The sequence below is a fragment of the Ambystoma mexicanum genome, chromosome 6p, assembly GCF_040938575.1.
Source record: "Ambystoma mexicanum isolate Mex_15411 chromosome 6p, UKY_AmexF1_1, whole genome shotgun sequence".
In the NCBI taxonomy this organism is placed as follows: Eukaryota; Metazoa; Chordata; class Amphibia; order Caudata; family Ambystomatidae; genus Ambystoma; species Ambystoma mexicanum.
In genome coordinates, this window is record NC_090935.1 from 887,955,771 (window position 1) to 887,974,149 (window position 18,379).

The window sequence follows — 18,379 nt, forward strand, 5'->3', positions numbered from 1 at the left end:
ATGACATATCATATGAATCTATGAAAGATACCAAAGCTGGGGCACAGGGGTTATATATTAGTAATCTGGTCCTTCATTTGAAGAATCAGCAGGTTTAATCACTCCTGTAGCAGCCCACTTGCAATGGTTTTATTTTTTCTGTGCTAGAATCTGTGCAATTCAGTGACCTGTTAAAGCGAAATACTGTCATTTGATCACAAATAGATATTCACACTGCCATACAAAAGTCAACTTGTGAAATCAGATCAGCACATCTGGCATGTGACATGCATTTAATTTCTCTGAATTAGGCAACAATTGGGTTATATGTGAACAGCAATGTACTTCTCTGAAATCTAGATTCCCAGTGAGCCTAGAGTACGTACGTGCATTGACATGGGGGCTCAAAAGTATTTAACTAAATGACTACAACAAATCCAAAGCAGATTGTTTGTGAAGTGCAGATTTCATCTGCTTTCGATAATGCACGTATAAGGGTCCAGGATGGAATCCCCAGTGCACAGATTCTATGTTGGCTATTGATCTCATGCCCTTAATTGAATAATGATAGACAGAGATATATACAGATTTTTATCAGAGACAAATTGTGTCGAATGAATCCATCCCCCTCACCCCTGCACTTCATGTTACTGCACCTGCACGATCCGAATGCCACAAGGCCGAGTAGGACCGTTATTTTTGTTTTCTCCACTGTTTGCTGATAAGTGATTTGTAAAGGTAATGTTTGTTGCATAACTTGATATTGTATGTTAATCACCCTTGCTGAGACTCATATTAAGAGGGAGGTGCAATGTGTTTTTGAACGGATTACATTAGTGGGATGCAGTGGGGCGCACTATCTTATGTTAGTGTCAATAACCTCATCGGACTCTTGCAGTTCAGTACTGAACTGCATAATCGCCCTGTTCAGCAAAGACATGCATGCAAATTGTTCTTCGAGGTGCGAGACTCTACGGGTGGATCTATGGGGTATTCCTCTGGATTGCGCAAGCCTTCCTCAACTGGGTTTGTCATCTTGGGTTCTTCTGATTTTTGTCATCCACACCTTTGCTGTCCAGGTCCTTTGTCTTGGTGGACGAAATCTACCTTCTGTCTTTTTCAGTGTGTTGATTGTAAGGACAATGCAGGCTGGCTACGTTTATGCTTGTTCTTACTTTTTTCATCCAGTACAGTGCTTTCATCTGTAACATGGTAGTATAAAAAGGTTTTCTCATCCCAGACTGCCCTAGTAGATGAGGCAGGTGACCCTGTGAGAATATTGGAGTAAACCCCTCCCGCAATCTTTCTCAGAGGACAATTCCAGTAAGCCATTTGCAGGGGAGATGATGTTAATGTCCAACTCGTTGTAAATGAACTGGTCTTGGAACTCTCTTGAAGTGTGGCAGAGGTTATCTTGTGTTGTATTTTGGCATTCGTCTGAGAGTAGGCCGTTTTTAAAGGGGTACTACTTTTTACTTTGTGTGCTTCATGAAGTCTGTGTAGAGGGCTTTGCAGTGTTGTGCTATGCTGATTAGTAAGTTTGTTGTTTGTTTTTGGCTGACGATCAGCATGAGGTTGTGTCGCTGAAAAAGTTGTTTGAAGTTAAGTGTGTTGAAAAGTTGACGGTTGATATTACTTTCTGCCCTGTCTTGCTGCAACCAACCGATGCGTGAGGATCATGGGTACCTGTACATGTAGGATAGGCATAGCGTGTCAGAAACACCCCTGTTGAAGCCCCCTTTCACTTTAGATGTAAACAACTTGTACTGCTCTGGACCGACCATTAGCTGGCGGCCTAGACAAAGCATGTGATGCCGATCAGATACAAGCAGCAGAAAGACCATTAGTAGGCAACTAATGTCTACAACATGTATATAGCTCATGTGGTTCTCCAGCGTGAAATGGAAAGTTTAGATTCAGATGTGTCAAAATTGACCATTTTCATTTGCAATATTTTTGTCACACACACTTTACTATTAAGTTGTTTATGTTTACAAAATCACATAATTTAATCTCGAGATATACATTTTTTTTAAAGTGATTTTATATATATATATTTTGGCATGTGCAGAATGCTTGAAAAGTGTAATATTATGAACTGGTGGAAGCATATGAATAAGCAAAATACTCAGCGTATTAACAGGCAATGATCCATGCTCTGAAACTACTACAGAGGTCATTTGGCACTATACAAAAGCATATTAACATAACATATGTATATAATATACACAAATAATTGCTTTGTACTTAAGTTACAAAGCTTTTGTTATATTGTGTGAGACTCAAATTATGACTGCATTCCTTTGACTTTGTGGCCCTACTCCTAGCATAGCACCACAGGAACCACCGGTTCATATTATTGAAAGAAAAAATGTGGGCAATTGAGTTCTCCAATGCAGATTTGTTTTAAATATTTTTGTTTGTCCTACCATTCTTCTGCTTTCAAACTGCTCAGCTGCTGCTGTCCAAAGTGAATCTTCTGCCCGTGGCAATGTTTGCAAGTCCCGGAAATTGTTGATTCATCATTTTGACAATACAATGTGTTCTCAAGCTGATGCAGTAATACTGATGTAAACAGTCTTACTGTTCACGACTCACACTTTTTCCCTGTTGGTCATAAGATTATATTTGTAAAGGATTAATTGGCATTCGCACCCAAGAAACACAGATTTCACATTTTGCCTTTCCTGGGCGCGATTGTGCTTTCACCGGTACCATTAAAAAAGAAAAGGGACTAGGCCCCTTTTTGGATGACGGCAACCATTTTGGAACATGTGTTGTATGGCCGTCATCCAAAAAGGGACCTAGTCCCCTTTTCTTTTTTTTAATGGCAGACGCAATTTTTTTTCTCCAAGGGGAAATCAGATCTCCCGTTGGACAAAAAAAAGGAAAACTATCCACCCTTGGTAAATCCCGGGGTGAAAATAGCTTTCACGCCCCAGCAGTGGACGAACATGGGTTATAAAGGGCTGCAGCCTGAGCTGAGGCCCTCACTTCGCTCGGGCCTACCAAAGCTCTCAGGTGGGTAGGCTGTTAAAGCCCATGTCCGCACCCCCTACTGGGGCATGAAAGCTATATTCCTTTCTGGCTTGCACATTATGAATGTACCAATTTCCAGTGAGATGTATATCTGAATGATGTTTTGTTTTGAAGGTCTTTGCTGATCGCTGAACTGGAAAAAGAAGAGAAGGAGAAGGACTGGTATTATGCTCAGCTGCAGAATCTCACCAAGCGAATAGATAGCCTTCCTCTCACTGAAAATGTGAGTAGTTCCAGAGAACATAATGCTCTGTTTTTACCATTGGCAGCATGGCAGCAGAAGGGTGATTCTTTGCTTATCACAGTCTATTGGTCATAGTTTGCTTACATAGGAGACCAAATAAAATGTTTGCTTAGCTTTTGGCAATAGTAACCAAGTGTTTTTTCATGACCTCTGTAACTTCCAGCTACACATTTTTTGTTAAGTATGAAAGTCTACCATAGATTGCTTGTGAGCAGTTGGCACTGTATTTATTTTTTAGTGTCATGGTTTATTTTTATTAAACAAAAGAGAAATGTGCTTAATTTAATTTATTGGCTGAAGACAGTAGTTTAGGAAAACCAAATTTCTTTCTCCGGTACAATGAATGCTTTACGTTAACATCCTATCATTCATCAAAAAGGTTTGACATTATATATAATTGCCTGTGTACTAATGCGTATATGCATGTGCAATTCTTGTTTAAATTACTAAAGTGTAAGCTGCTCCTTATACTTCTCAATCAAAAGAAACAATGTAAATAAATGTATAGTGCTTACTCTACTTTATTTCTACCTCTGCTAACTGATGCTTCAACCTCTGGTCTTTGTCAAGGCAATTACATTCAACTGATCTCAAGTGTTAACAATCCTGTTGTATAATGTTCCAACTCTAATGAAAGTGTTCAAATGTATCCAAGTGTGCCCAAATAGCATAAGACAATTATGTTGGCTGATATTCCCACTCAAATCAACATATTATATATCATTATTTCAACCATTGGAGAATTGTGTATTGGCATTGATCATTCTTTTCTAATCTTATAGAGAGATTGAGATAGCAGAGAGCAAAAATGAAACAAAAGTCTACAAAAGGAAAAATTATAACTGTTGTCTTGGTAAATATTTATACTGTATTGCATGAGAATGGTTATAGGGTAAAGGATCGAATGACAAAAGGTTCGAGTCAAACGGACCGAGAAAAAGGGTCGAATTCTTTTTTCTTTTTTTTGCGGACACCACCCCACCCCAACCCCACCCCCCCAAACCACTGTTTTTGGTGTAAAAAGCACTTTTTACCTATATGGAAGCCAAAAAAAAATATATATACGTTTTAAAAAAGGCATTCAGCCTTTTTGTTTTTCGGTCCTTTTGACTCGAACCTTTTGTCATTCGATCCTTTTCATTCGATCCTTTGACTGGACACGCATAAGAATGAGTATTAACTTACCCTATATATAAAGCCAAGCCCGAGGAGAAAGGAATCCTAATCCCAATGGTGGCGTGACCACAGCGACTTCGTGGTGGGCCGTGCACCCTTCAACGGCACCGAAACCACCCAGCCGGGTAGTCAGTGAGATACCCTTACACCCGCAATCTGTCGCCACAACAATGAGCACCGAGGGCGGGACACCGATCAGAGAGAATCACGAGATGCAGAGCAGAGGAAAAGAACCAGAGCATGCTCGCATTCCCTTGCTGATACAGAGGTAACCGGGAGAACTGGTAGGCTGGCGGGGCATCGTTATGGAAGGGGATAAACACTTCCCAGTGAAATTGAAGAGATACTTGTTAATGCGATAAAGAGAACAGTGAATAAGCCAGGAGAAGTCATTAATAGCTGGGCACAAATACCCTGGAAAGAGGCGAAAGTACCCCATGGTTTAAGAAGGAAAGAGTGGAGGAAACGAGAGAATTCTAGAAAAATGAATGTGAAGTTGAAATCAAGTGAAACAAATAAAGGAGAGTTAATCTAACTGAGCAACCCCAAGAGAGGGGGGGAAGGTGAAGTCGCAAGAAAGTATACCCAACGTAAGATGGCCTGGTATACAAGAGTTGAAAAGACATGCAAGCCTTGATCAACTTATACGAAAGAGTACAAAAAAGGAGTGTCGAAGAAACTGTGCTTAACGAGTGGATAAAACCCAAGTGCATTGTGAGAGAGTTACATGAACTTATCCCGAAGGTGGCAAGAGACTATTTAAAGATATCATACTTATTCCTACGTCCCGTCCCTTTTCCTCCATACTTTTGGGACATTCGACCATCGGGATGGGACTGGAGCACTTTGAAGAATCAAAAATGACATTTTGTCCTTCTTTTATTGTTACGCGGGGCCGTCACACATGGCTGTAACCCTGCCTTCCTGAGCTCCGACACGCGCATCACCCTTTAGTCCTTTTCTATGCACTGTCGGGATCAGATGCAATTGCATCATTGGCATTTTTTCTTGTTTTCCCCACTTGTCCTTAATCTTCCTGCTCTGGTTACATGGTCGTCTTCACCTCCGTATATGCTGGATCATCTGGGATTTGTGTCCTGTTCTTCATGCGAACGTTGCTTGTCTAGGGCAGATCCCTATTCTTTTTGTCTGGAGTGCTTGGGCACGGAACAATGGTGGGACTCTTGTCTCTACTGTAACTCAGTATCCGTCTGGGCACTCCAGCGTAGGCTCGTCAGGTGGCGGAAGTGTTCCAACGGCTACCTCCTCCTCGTTTACAGCAATTCATCGACGAACAAAGGAAGCGTCTGTTAAGTTCCTTTCTTTTTAGGATACCCTGGCCAGGGGACTCCTTCCCAGGGTCTTCTAGGTCCGGGAGGGGTCCAAGTGACTCTTGTACCAGGGTTCCTCCTGTTGTGTCCCGAAAGGGATGTAACCTGTATTCCAGAGTTTCCTCTGAGGTTCCCCGTCAAGGGGCTAAAACTGCTGGATTTTCTTCTGAGATTTCCCTTTAGAGAACTAAAGCTAAGCCCAGATTTTCTGGGATTACTTCAACCATGGTTATTCCTGAGGTTTCTCAGTCTGGGACTAAAAATGCAGAGCCTAGTCTCAAGGCTTCCTATGAGGCAGCTAAAAATACCGGGATCACTCCGGAGGATCCCCAAATAGGGGCTATAACCAAAACCAGCAGGATCGAGTGGTCCCATTCTGGGTCTCTGGCTAGTGGGTGTCAACTTAAACCTTCCCAGAAAGAATCTTCTGGTCGTACCGGTCCTGCTGAGGGGGCAAAGGAAGAGGGCAAAGGCCCCAAGTCTTTAAGCACCAGCACAGCCAGGGTTCCCTCAGAAAGGGCTAATACTACTTCCTAGGCAAGAGGGGCTGAGAAAAATGCCCCAGGTCTTCGAGTACCGGTGCTGCCGAGGTTCCCCATCACAGGGCTAAAACGGACTGAAAAGCTCCTACAATTTCTGTGGTGACAATGGCCTCTCATCTCAAAAACCTGTGATGCAGAGTCCCAACCCACGCGCCCTGAGGCAGCCATTTTTGCGGGTTCCTCTAAACCAACCGTTTCAACTGCCGAGACTAGAGAGCCTATGTCTGGGGCTTAGCAGCCATTTTGACCAAATCTGGATAATAGAAACCCTTTTTGCCCGCCAACTGACCGGCGTGCAAGGTTTCTGCTGCCACACCCACTCTCACTTCCTTCTACGCCCGCTCTCTTGGTTTATGTCGACCCAGCTGGTGTGGGGGGGGGGGCATCTTGGCAAACTGCCACAATACAATCCTGGGGGAATACCCCACCAGAGCAGCCTCTACTCACTCCTCTGCCTAGACCTTCCTCAGAGGACATGTTCGTTGGCAGATTCCAGGCCCTCGTGCTTTCAGACCCGATGAAGGCTTCAAAGATGGATATCCTAAGCCTGTCGAGCAGCAGCCTGCCCCTCCTCCTTCTCCTCCTCAGCTGCCTCTGTTAGTGTCTCCTCCACTTCCAGTGGACCCTCCTCCTACACTACCACCATTGCCTCCGCTTTCACCGGTTCTTCGATGCCAGCGGTACAAATGACTATGCCCCAGGTGTCTGAGGTATCTCCTGTTGCGGACCAGCCTTCTGTTCCCACCAAAACAGATGAGGAGCATGCGGACCAGGATAGTGAAGACCCACGCCACTCCATCAGAGCTTTTCTTGACCGGGTTTTGGATATGACGTTGCTAGACATTCCAATCCCGAGCCTCCAGCTCCACAAGTGGGAGTTCTCTCAGGAGCACTAACCCTTACATCACAGGAGCGCACAGGCCTCTTCATCTTCAAAATGATGTCCTTACTGAAGCCCGTAAGGTCTAGTAAGAACTTCATTCTGGGCAGCATATAAATAAAAAGATTGATGCTTGCTATAAGCTCCACGCATCGAAGGACATACCCTTAGCTGCCTGCCCACTTCCTTCTTAAACGGTAGTGGCAGCAGCTACACTCCAGACTAAGCCTTCTTTAACCTCTTCCACAGCTGCCTCACAGGTCTTATCTAAGGAGGACGAACTTCTAGATGGCATCAGGGAAAAGGTTATTTTCTAATGCAGGTCTTCAGCTGCATCAGGCTAATGCTCAAGTCATTTTAGCGGCTGCCAACCCCAAGCTTTGAAGAGAGCTTTCAGAGTTTCAAGAATGTATCCCGCAAGACAGGTTAGAAGATTTGAAAGAGGGCGTATATGACGCCAGGGTTGTGGCTCAGGACCTGTTGGAGGCGGCAGCCCATCATGTGGACACGTCCGCTCTGGGCCTTCTGGTCAGAATCGATATCTCCCGCCAGGCATGGCTTCCTGCTACAAAGTTCTCCTAGGAGGTTCAGGACAAGGTACTCAAATTAAGCCGGTCAGATAGCACAGCGAGTAGAGCAGGTGCGAATCCCGGCAGGGCCGAACTCAGGCCTTCATCCTTCCGAGGTCGATAAATGAGCACCTCACACGCTGTGTGTAAACAGTGCTCAGATGTCTGAGGGTTTGTGGCAGTGTATAAATGCAACAAAAAAAAACAAAACAAAAAAAACTTCCCTTTGAAGGGAAAGATCTTTTCCACTCTACCTTCGACAAGGAACTTAACAAGAATAATGCAACCACATTGACGGCTAAATCTTTGTCATTCCTGGCAAACTAGCTTCCAGCTAAAGCGACCTATAACAGAAGTCAGGAACTCAAACAAGATCCTTTTCAGGGTTTCCAGGAGCGTCGAGCAGAACTCTCTTCTGGTGGGCCTCATCGCAAGAAGCAAAGACAGAGTGCCCGTTTTTTTTTGTATCGGTCCTCCACCTCCTCCTCTGCAAAGGGAGCTCTCGCCCTATCATCTCATATGGAAGACCATAACATAAGACCAATGGGTTTTGTATGTTGCCTGAGCAGGCTTAAGGCTCCCCCTTCCTCATACCCCACCATCTCATCCTCCTCTTCAGCAGAGTCTCCCTCCCTCAGAGCAGAGGTACACAAACTCTTGACCCTCAAGGCGGTGGAACCTGTTACCTTGTGGGAGCAAGGGTAGGGCTATTACTCCCGTCAGTTTACAGTGCCCAAACCCAACCAGGCTGGCTTGCGCACTATCCTAGACCTCGCCAGAGTCAACCTTTTCCTTCCCCAAGAGAAATTCAAGATGACCACGCCCAGCCAGATAAGGACCTCTCACCGGTAGGGCGATTAGTGTGGTGGATCTCCCAGATGCACATCCTAATTTGGGCCCCACATTGGAAATACCTTTTGGTTTTACGTTGGAACAGAACATCTTCAATATCGAGTGATCCCGTTTAGTCCCAGCTCAGCACCACGTGTGTTTATGAAATCATGGCGGTCATCGTTGTGTTCCTCAGGCTGCAGGGAGTTCATGTCTATACATATTTAGACGTTTGGCTTCTGCAAAGCCCTTGCCCCCAAACTGCGCCAGTCAGTCTTCAGTCTCTTCTTCAGCTCCTGTTCCGACGGGGGCTGTCAGTAAACTGGCCGAAATCGTTTGACAATGTCTCAGGACCTGATATTCCTAGGTTTCCGTTGGAATACTATCGATCCCAAGGTTTTCATAAGAGGACAGAATTGTGGATCTGTCAACCACGTGCCTTTGGTTTCTGAGCTCATCCCACAGATCAGCCTGGTGGTTCTAAAGACTTCTAGGCCTCATGGCCTCATGTGTTTTAGCTCTGCCTCTAAAACTCAAGACTCCGGAGACTCAAAATGAGGCACACACAGCTAGAACTTCACAACTTTTGGTCTTGAGCATTAGACCCTGACTCCAAAATGATACTGATCCCATCCTCCATGAGGTTGGATCTTCAGTGGTGGGCAACCTTCAACAACCTCACAGTTGGGACCTCCTTCCAGGAGCCCTCACCACAAGTTACAATCACAACGGCCTCCTCCCTCCTGGGTTGGGGGGCTAGATTGCGTAATCTCTATGGAAGCCCCAGGACAAAATGTCTCATATCAACCATGTAGAACCTTTGCTGATTCTTCTAGCGTTGAAAGCTTTCCGGCCTTCCATGGCCAACAAAATAGTCTAAATTTGCACTGACAATTCTGTGGCTATGTTGTATGTGAACAAACAGGGGGCCACCAGGTCTCCTCCTCTGGTAAATCTTGTCATCCAAATTTGGAGTTGGGCAGTCAAAAACAAATTCTGGCTACAAGCCGTGCACATTCTGGGTCGTAATAATGTTGCAGCGGATTCCCTGAGCCACAAGTTTATGGCAAACTATGAATGGGAAATTAACAGCGAAGTTCTTGCCAAACCTTTCCAACTTTGGGGCACCCCAACGGTGGACCTCTTTGCTTCTGCAACCGACAGGAAACTGCCATGCTATGCCTCCAGGGACGGCTTTGCTGCATCTTCCTTGGGGGAGGCGCTCGAGATTCTGTGGGACACAATGAAGGCTTATGCCTTCCCTCCTCTGCCATTGATTGATTGCTCTGGAAGCTCAGGAGTGCCGCCAACTGCACTCTGCTGTTCATAGCTCGTTGGTGGCCAGCCAGGTTCTGGTCCTGGGGGCTTCAGCTCCTATCGATATGCAACCAAATCAGGTTACTGCAGATCCCCAATCTCCTGCACCAGGCAATCATCAGGTGTGGAACCCCTGCCCACAATCCTTCAACTTGACGGACTGGTGCCCGAATTCAAGTCCTTAGGGAACCTTAACCTTTCGGAGAATAATAAGCGCATAATCCATGTAGCGAGTAAGCCTTCTACGAGAGGGCAGTACAGAAGTACTTGAACCTTGTAATGCTTCCATTGACTGTGTCTTGTCTTTTATATCAGACCTTGCAGCCTCTGGCATCGACGTCTTATAGTGCAGAACTTATCTGTCCGCTGTTGCGGCTCAACTTTCTACAGATAATTGCTCTTTTTCTATGACAAACCCAGTAATCAGAGGCATTTTGCAGGTCTCGTTAACCTCTTTCCGCCGGTCAGAGATCCAAACGTGGTCCTTACTACTCTGTCACAAGCCATTGAGCCACTGGCCACTGCAGCGCTCAAGTTTCTATCCTGGAAAGTGGCCTTCTTAATTCCAATACCATCTGCGAGAAGAATGAGCAACCTCCAAACTCTGTTGAACACCCATTCTTGACCTTTCTCAAGAATAATGTTGTGCTTCTCATCCTTCTTTACTTCTGAAGATTGACTGGTTTATGTGGAACTCTTGAGACAATTTCCCTCCCGGTTCTCTTTTCCAAACCCAGTCTCGGATGCGGAAAGTCTACTCCATAACCTGGATGACAGAAGAGCTCTGAAGTTTTATCTTCAAAGGACAAGCGATTTCAGAAGCTCCCCACAACACTTTGTTACTTTCGGGGGCCAAAAAGGGAAACCGGCTTCAAAAGCTTCCATTTCACGATGGATCTCTTCGTGCATCTCGGAAGCTTATTCAGTTCAGGGCCTTCAAGTCCCAAAAGGCGTTAATGCACATTTGGTTTGGGGGAAAGCGGATGCAGTTTTCTTTCAGAAATATGGGCCTAGGGCGTCCATAGCCAAGACTGCTACGTGGGCTTCTCCCTTGGCATTTTGTAGACACTTTTGTCTTGATCTGAGCTCCTGGGCTGATGCCCAGTTTGGCCAGGCAGTTCTTCAAAACCTGTTCCACTAAGGGAAATTTCCATCCTCGCATTTCTATGGTTAGTGCTTGGGAATCTCCCTAAAGTATTTTGAAAGGGCGGGACGTAGAAGTATAACAATGTTATTCATCATAGTGACTAGCTTACTCCTAGTCCAAAGTCCCCTTTCCTCCATACGCATGCCCGCCCGCCTTCCCCTCTAAAACGTTTCCTGTATTTGCTAATGGTCCTTCGACTTTGGCTATAGAAAAGGACTGAAGGGTGATACGCGGGGCAGAGCTCAGGATGGTGGGGTTACGGCCACATGTGACGCCCCACGTAAAAATAAAAGGCCAAAAAGGAATTTTTTATACTTCAAAGTGCTCCGGTCCCGTCCCGATGGACAAAATATCCAAAAAGTATGGAGGAAAGGGCATTATACACTAGGAGTAAGGTAGTCACTACAGTGAGTAACTTATTTAAAAGAGAACACCAAGGAGTTAAAGGAAAGATATTCCCATAAGTGACAGCCAGGAGAGGGGAGATATTCTCCTGATTTAATTTATGTTAGTGAAGATAGTGGCAGAGTCCGTTAGAACTCGTTTTTGACTGTGGACATATTCCTTTGGGACTTCCTGCCAACAGACGAGCAACTTTAGTTAATTACATAGGCAGGAATACCCCTCTAGCAATAGGGAAACATAGAATTTAGTTCTGTCCCCATCTCTGGTGTTGACTTTTTTAAGAAGTCCTAAAAATCTTCTTGCAATCTTCCTGGTGTTCTTTATTCTTATGAGACCAATGGTAGATTTGGATCTTGGCTTTCGATCATTCCAATTTGGTCTCATGTGAGTCCCAAGTTCCCTAATAGTGCTGCTAATGCGTATTGTATCACACACACATTCAATTCCATATACTACATATTTAGTTGAGCAATTCATGAGTTCTTTGATAGCAATCTTATGCCCAGCAGTTGTTGTGAACATGTTTCCATTGTTGTATACAAATGTGCACATTTTATGTGTGCCACATTTATAAAAAAACATCTGCATGTAACTATTACTATTACTTATTACTATTTCCAGTTACTATTAAAGTTCTTTGCCGTTAGAAAGCTAGAGCACTGTTTTGAGCGTACTGTTGGTGCTCTTGTGTATATAATTTGTGGTTTGTTGCCTATATAGTTCTTGAGGTTCTCATTATTGGGAAGAATTCTCAAAATTTGCTAATTTCCCTTACCTTTTGAGACCCCCAGCAACGTTGCTGGATTGCTAGGATTTGATTTTATACCTGGGAAGAGTTTGAGCTTTTTTTCCCACTCTTCCATGTATTTTGTGTGTGTGTTTTACTTTTGTGTTCTTCGGTTATGGAGTTTTAAAGCAACTCCATTGGCATCATCTTTTTCTGTGTGTCACACAGCACCTTCAGTGCAGTGGCACAGGGGTGTCTTTCTGACTCCCAAAGGTTTAAATACCTTCTCTGGGACTGACTACTGTCTCCCGGAGCATGTAAAGTTAAATTGGCTTTACTAGTCTTTTTAAATTTACTGACCCAGCGCACACTATATTACAATAGAGTGCTGGAGGGGTTGCCTAGCTTCTCCTGAATCAAAACACTCATTTAACAGTCAAATGTTACCTTTTCCTACTTTAAATGGCTGGTGGCAGTGGTTTAGATAAACTACCGTGATTTTTCCCGACCTCTAACAACGGTAGCTAAAAATCGGGTCAGCCATGTATTTCAATATGGTGCCCAAGACCTATCTGTAAAAACGGACTCCGGTCCTCCTTTTTTTCGCCATTTCTTTTAGGGAAAGTCCTTCTTGTTTGTCTCTGGGTGCAAAACCAGGTTTGGTCCCTTTGTTTGTTGGCCTTTGGTGGGCTTCAGTGCTGAAGCCCTCCTCTGGCGCCCGAGTGTCTGGGGTGGACAGGATGTGAGGGAGGGCCCGAAACTCCCTGTGCTTGGTCTCCTCGGAGACCTGAATGCACTCTGGCGTGATTGGCCGGCTGGCTCTCTGGCAAGGACAGCCACCCTGCTGTGTGAGTGACAGCCAGGCTGGAATGAATGGGGAGAAAACTGTTTAAAAGCAGGTCTCTGGGACTTGGAAAGCAGAGTCGACCACTGGAACCAAGGAACTGAAGATGATCTGAAGGAAGAGGACTGCTGCAACTCCTGGACGACCGGTGAAGCCCTGCTGCAGGTCCGATTTGCCTTAAACGCCAATCGACAGAGAAGCCCTGCAAGGTTAACTTCTTCCCTTGAGTTTCGTGGGAACAACCAACTCGTAAGCCACCTGGACACCGTCCCCATCTGGTCGAATTTTCATCAGAGTGCTGTTGAAAACTGCATAGCCAGAGGGAAGGAAACCAGCTCGTGGACACCTTAAACCAACGTCTTGCTACAGCTTTTGGCCTCATCCCTGAGCAGTGCTGGAACCTCCCAACATCCTTCTTGTCCCCACGACTGAAGCTCAGGAGGTATCCGGTCATATTTTCGAAAACATTTAGCCGACATTTTTTTTAAAAATGTTTTTTGTATTTGTTTTTTTGGGGTGTCGTTAGTAAAAAAAAGTGTAAATTAAAAAAAATGGGGCTTGGGGGGGGAACACCCCATTTCAAAAATAAAATTAAAAAAAACATTTGAAGAAAAAACTATTTGACAAATTGCTGTCGAGAAAATGGAATTCGAAAATATTGCGTTCGAAAATATCACTATAAACCAGCTCGAACAGCGAGATCTGCTCGAGCTGCAAGGAAAAACTGCCTCAGCTACAGCTTTCTTCATTAACAAGATACTGTGCAAACGCGGTCTGGAAATATTTTCGGCCATCGAGAAAGTGCATGAAACTTTCCTCAACTTCGAAGGCTTGTCCTTCCCTAAACATTCGTCAAACTTTTCGCCTAGCCAAATTCTTTTAAATTCTGTGCCAAAGACTTTACCGTTACTACCAGAACTGTGCTATCCGATACACAGACTGAAACATTGACTTTGGCCCAGGCCTATGAGATGAATTGTTGGATGTAGTTACTGAAACCCTTTGCCCCGCATGTGAATGCATTTGTGCTGTTGATTCGCATAACCTTGTCTTTTTACTCCTTTTTGAAGTATGTGAAGTGCCATTTTGCTCCCACTTCAGGAGAGCTAAATGTGGAGTTCTGTGTTTTAGCAAAATGACTCTGACATCAAGGTGTGGATGAGTAACTTCTTTAATCAGTTTCCAAGTGTAACATCCAGTTTCTAGAGTCATTATTCATCAGATGGTAAAGTCCAGATCTCATAGACATGCACCGGCATCCTCTCTCTCAGGCTACATCTCTCAACTCCCTCAAGAGAACACCAGTCACACACAAACATTCTAACCAGTAACATTCCATTGTCAATCATGACACTGTCTCCAGATTCCATTAGGATGCAGGATAATACCAGATCCTTACACTAAACTTGTTCATTTACTTGCCGGTTGTGTGTGTGTGATTTATTAGTGTGTGATATTGAGCTGTTCTTGTTAGTGTAATGGTTTCTAACTGACTGAATAAATAAATGTATATTCATTTACCAAGAAACCTTGACTAAGTGTATATTTGAATCACTGTATTGGTTGGTCCTTTGTTTAACTTGTTCTACTGCTCACTTAAGCTCTTGAGATAAGTCTGGCTGCTCAGCTATCGATACCACTTTACTGTTTAGTACAGGCTTGTTACAAAGGTGAAATTCTGCTTACACTTGTAGTCTTATTTCCATGTAGAGTTCCAAAAAGGGTACTGCATGTTATTCTGCCTAACACTCATCCATCTGCTGCATGTGGCAATATTTCAATAGTATCTTAGATGTTGTTTTACTTTCATTTGAATATATTTTGAATCTAATGTCTCTAGTTCCCTGTTGGGTTTCTTTTAGTTAGTAATTCTTTCCTACTTCTATGTTTAACCTTGCTATTGGCTCCATCGATTATCTGTGACGTGATCGCTTTGTGAAACTGTATTTAATCATTTCACATACTCGTACGTCCTGTCCACTTTCCTCCATCCTTGTGGGGCGCCTCACCTCAGTCCCTTTTTCCGCACGGACGGATTTGGACCTGGCTGCCAGCGTGGAAACTCTTTAGCTTTCCGCTTGCTCCCCATTTAGTTTTTTCAATCTTGCTTAACTTCCCTTTGGTGCCTTGCCTTCCCCGGGGCATGGCGGCCGCAGAAGGATTCACGAGATGTGCTTCATGTGACCATTCGTTCCCGGCATCGGACCCCCATGCACTCTGTCTTGAGTGTTTTTGGCCCGACCACCGCTGAAACGCATGTTCGGCTTGCAGTGCTCCCGGTCACAGGGTATTGAAGAATCAGTTATCGCAGTGGAGGGAGATCTTCCATATTTCTCCTCCCCCACCTTAAGGACGTTGTCTCCAGGAACTCTCATCAAGACATGTTAGGCCCTCTGTACAGCACTGCTCTACAGCGCAGCAACTCCTTCCCAGGGTTATCACAGATCGGGATTCCTCAAATTCATGTTCTGGCAGGCCAGATGCCTCTAAGTCTACCGGCTCCAAGTCGAACGGCCCTGCGGCCCTACCAGACTATCATTGGAAGGGCAATCAAGTTCGTTCTCTTCTTCTACCCCAGGGGTTAAGGGATTGTTGAGGACCACCTCCAAGAGTCTGTTTTCAGCACGATCCAATGTGGCTACCGACACAGGTGCCGAAAGGCATCTGTCATGATCCCGGCACAGGAATACAGATTCCATTTGGAAATACTTGGGAGGCAGGGAACTTCATTTCTATCAGTGGGTCAACAGTGGGTTCAAGCTTGGCGCAAGAGGCATTTACCTCACTCTTAGCATTGTATCCATAGGCTCATTACACTTACATAATATTCCCTATAGTCAACATGGCCGCCGCTAATCCCATAGAGAACTCACAGTTCATCCTACACCTGTAGCAGAGGGAGCTACTTAAGCCCCGCCTCTGCCGAAGCTCTCGCTTCTCGTCTTCTCTGCTGACAGCAGCTAACGCTTCCAGCGATCTCCTGACAGAACCTGTCAACAGAAGAAAACGAGTCAAAGATATTAGTTCAATAGCAAAATCAACAGAAAAGCAGAAAAACTGTAAAGACTTAGCGAACCAAAGTTTTTCAAGAATCATCCTCAGTCCGCAGTAATATTCGAAGTCTCCGCCTCTTCTGTCAGAAGCTCCGTCGCAGCCGCAGCATTTCTTCTATCAGCAGCCTTCGTCCGCGGTCGCAGAGAATTCTTCCGAAAGTCTTCCTCCGCAGTCCCTGCATCGCCCCTAAGGGATTTTCTTCCACAGTTTCTCCAAAGAACTGCACAACAAAGGTATTTAATGAATGAATGAACTTGTAAAAAGAAAGAAGTTTCATATGTGCTTACCTGAAGTCTCAGCAAGGCTCTTCTTCGCTTATTTTTTACTGCGCTTGTTTCTTAAGGCAGCTGTTACTCTGTTTTTTTAGACGAACTGACGTAAATTGTTTCCTTAAAAACGAGTACAGCTGGAGCCTTTTCACAGCCTCAGCCCTTGTTGGAGAACCACTAACCTGCAAAGGATAAAAAAAATTGTAGCAAGAGAGATCTCTCCAATGTAGGGACCATTTCTAATTTGATGAACCATAAATAATTATTATTTTCACCAAGAGACTTGTTCATGATACCTTAAGTTTTGAATGCTATTCAGATAAAAAGCTTTCAACACCATTGCCCCCTCAGAATAAGTCACCTACCCAACGCACCCCTGTAGAATACAGGATGGAGATCTCCACAAAACAAAAGCACAGGTGAGAAGGGAGGGTTATTTTTTTAAGGTACACTGCATCATAGTTATCAGTTTGTGAATGGGAATTACAATAGTGGTTGTGTTATAATTCTTGTTTCCACAGAACTAGTGGCCAGACCACAGGTCCTCAGCTGTAAAGGCATTAGGCTCCTGTGGAGACTTAAGGTAAGCGTTGCAGAACGCAAAGCTGTGCTTAAACAACTCCACCTGAGCATATTGGAGGACTCCGAAATGGATAATTTATCTCAACTTCTGGGAGAGCTCCGAGCAGAGGTTAATGCAGCCAGGTCTGAAACCAACTCTCTAAAGAGAGTTGGTGGTTAATAGAGAGCACACTGAAGAATTGGGTCGCCAGTTGCTACAGTCACAAGCAGGGCAGGCACCACTCCCTGGTGGGGCTTCACAGGGTCAAATTCCCGCTCACAGTCCTCCACTGCAAGTAGTCTTACCCGGAAATATTCCCCTATCAGCCCCAGAGAGATTTACAAGAGATCTGCAGCGTTTTGCAGTATTTATTAAACAATGTAATTTACACTTTCTATGTCGACCTGAGGTATTTCCTTCCTATCAGGCCAAAGTGGCGTTTGTGCTATCTTATTTGGGAGGACATGCTGCAGATTTGTCCATACCCTTAGTGAACAGGAATGATCCATTACTGAGGAACTATCCCACTTTTCGGCAGGAATTAGAAATACTTTTTGCTCATCCTGCTCAGGGTCAGGCCTTAGACAACCAGTTGCTTTCTTGGTGAGAAGGGAGGGTTATTTTTTTAAGGTACACTGTATCATAGTTATCAGTTTGTGAATGGGAATTACAATAGTGGTTTTGTTGTTATTGTTGTTTCCACAGAACTAGTACCCAGACCACAGGTCCTCGGCTGTAAAGGCATTGCGCACCCGCAGAGACTTAAGGTAAGCGTTACAGCATCCAGCCTACCAGAGCTCGTTCCAAGGTTGTGAGTCGGAGCGTTACGCAACTGAGGGCTTATCGCCTACCAGAGGGATCTCTGTAGTTGACGCCTTTGCTTCGGGTGCAAGACCCAAGCTGTATCCTCCTGTGTCCGAGGCGCCTCTTGGCTCAGAGCCTCCGCACCCTCCCGCCCAGGTCGTGGCACAAGGTTTCAAAATGGCAGACAGGCACGTGGCAGAGTCTGCCAGGCCAGTGGCCATCTTGGATCCAGCTCTGTGCCCGCTAGTGCTTTTGCCCATCAAATTGGCTTTGCAAGATTATCCTAGCCCCCTTCCTTCTGGAAGCGGCAGCAGATCCTACGGTGTAGGCTTCTGGTCTCCTCAGGGATACTTCCACCCATCGCAAACTTATGGCTGAAGGCAATAGGCGCCTCAGCCCTTTGACCAGATACCGAGGTCCAGCGCCTCGTAGGGCTGGGTCCCTAGGCACCCGGCAGCCTGCGAGGACCGCTTCTTCGAGCGCTTACTCTTACTCATGCGTTCCCCTCAGATGAAGGGGCTCCTGAAGGACATAGTGAAGGTCATCCCGCAGGTGGCGCCGCCCTGGCCACCTCCTCTGAGTGCTCCTCCCGTTCCTCCAGTGCTGTCGATTCCAGTGCCGCTTCCTCCTCCGGTCCAAGCCCTACCGGTTGTTCTGAC

The 18,379-nt window shown here is 45.1% G+C and overlaps 1 protein-coding gene across 6 annotated transcripts in view; it reads left to right on the forward strand.

The window, feature by feature from the left end:
* Positions 1-18,379, forward strand: part of APC (APC regulator of WNT signaling pathway) — a 1,243,184-nt gene that overhangs the window by 699,170 nt on the left and 525,635 nt on the right. For all 6 annotated transcript variants that reach the window (XM_069625497.1, XM_069625496.1, XM_069625498.1 and 3 more), the window contains one exon: positions 3,133-3,241. In XM_069625497.1, the coding sequence (XP_069481598.1) occupies positions 3,133-3,241 (109 nt within the window). The remainder of the gene's footprint in view (positions 1-3,132; positions 3,242-18,379) is intronic.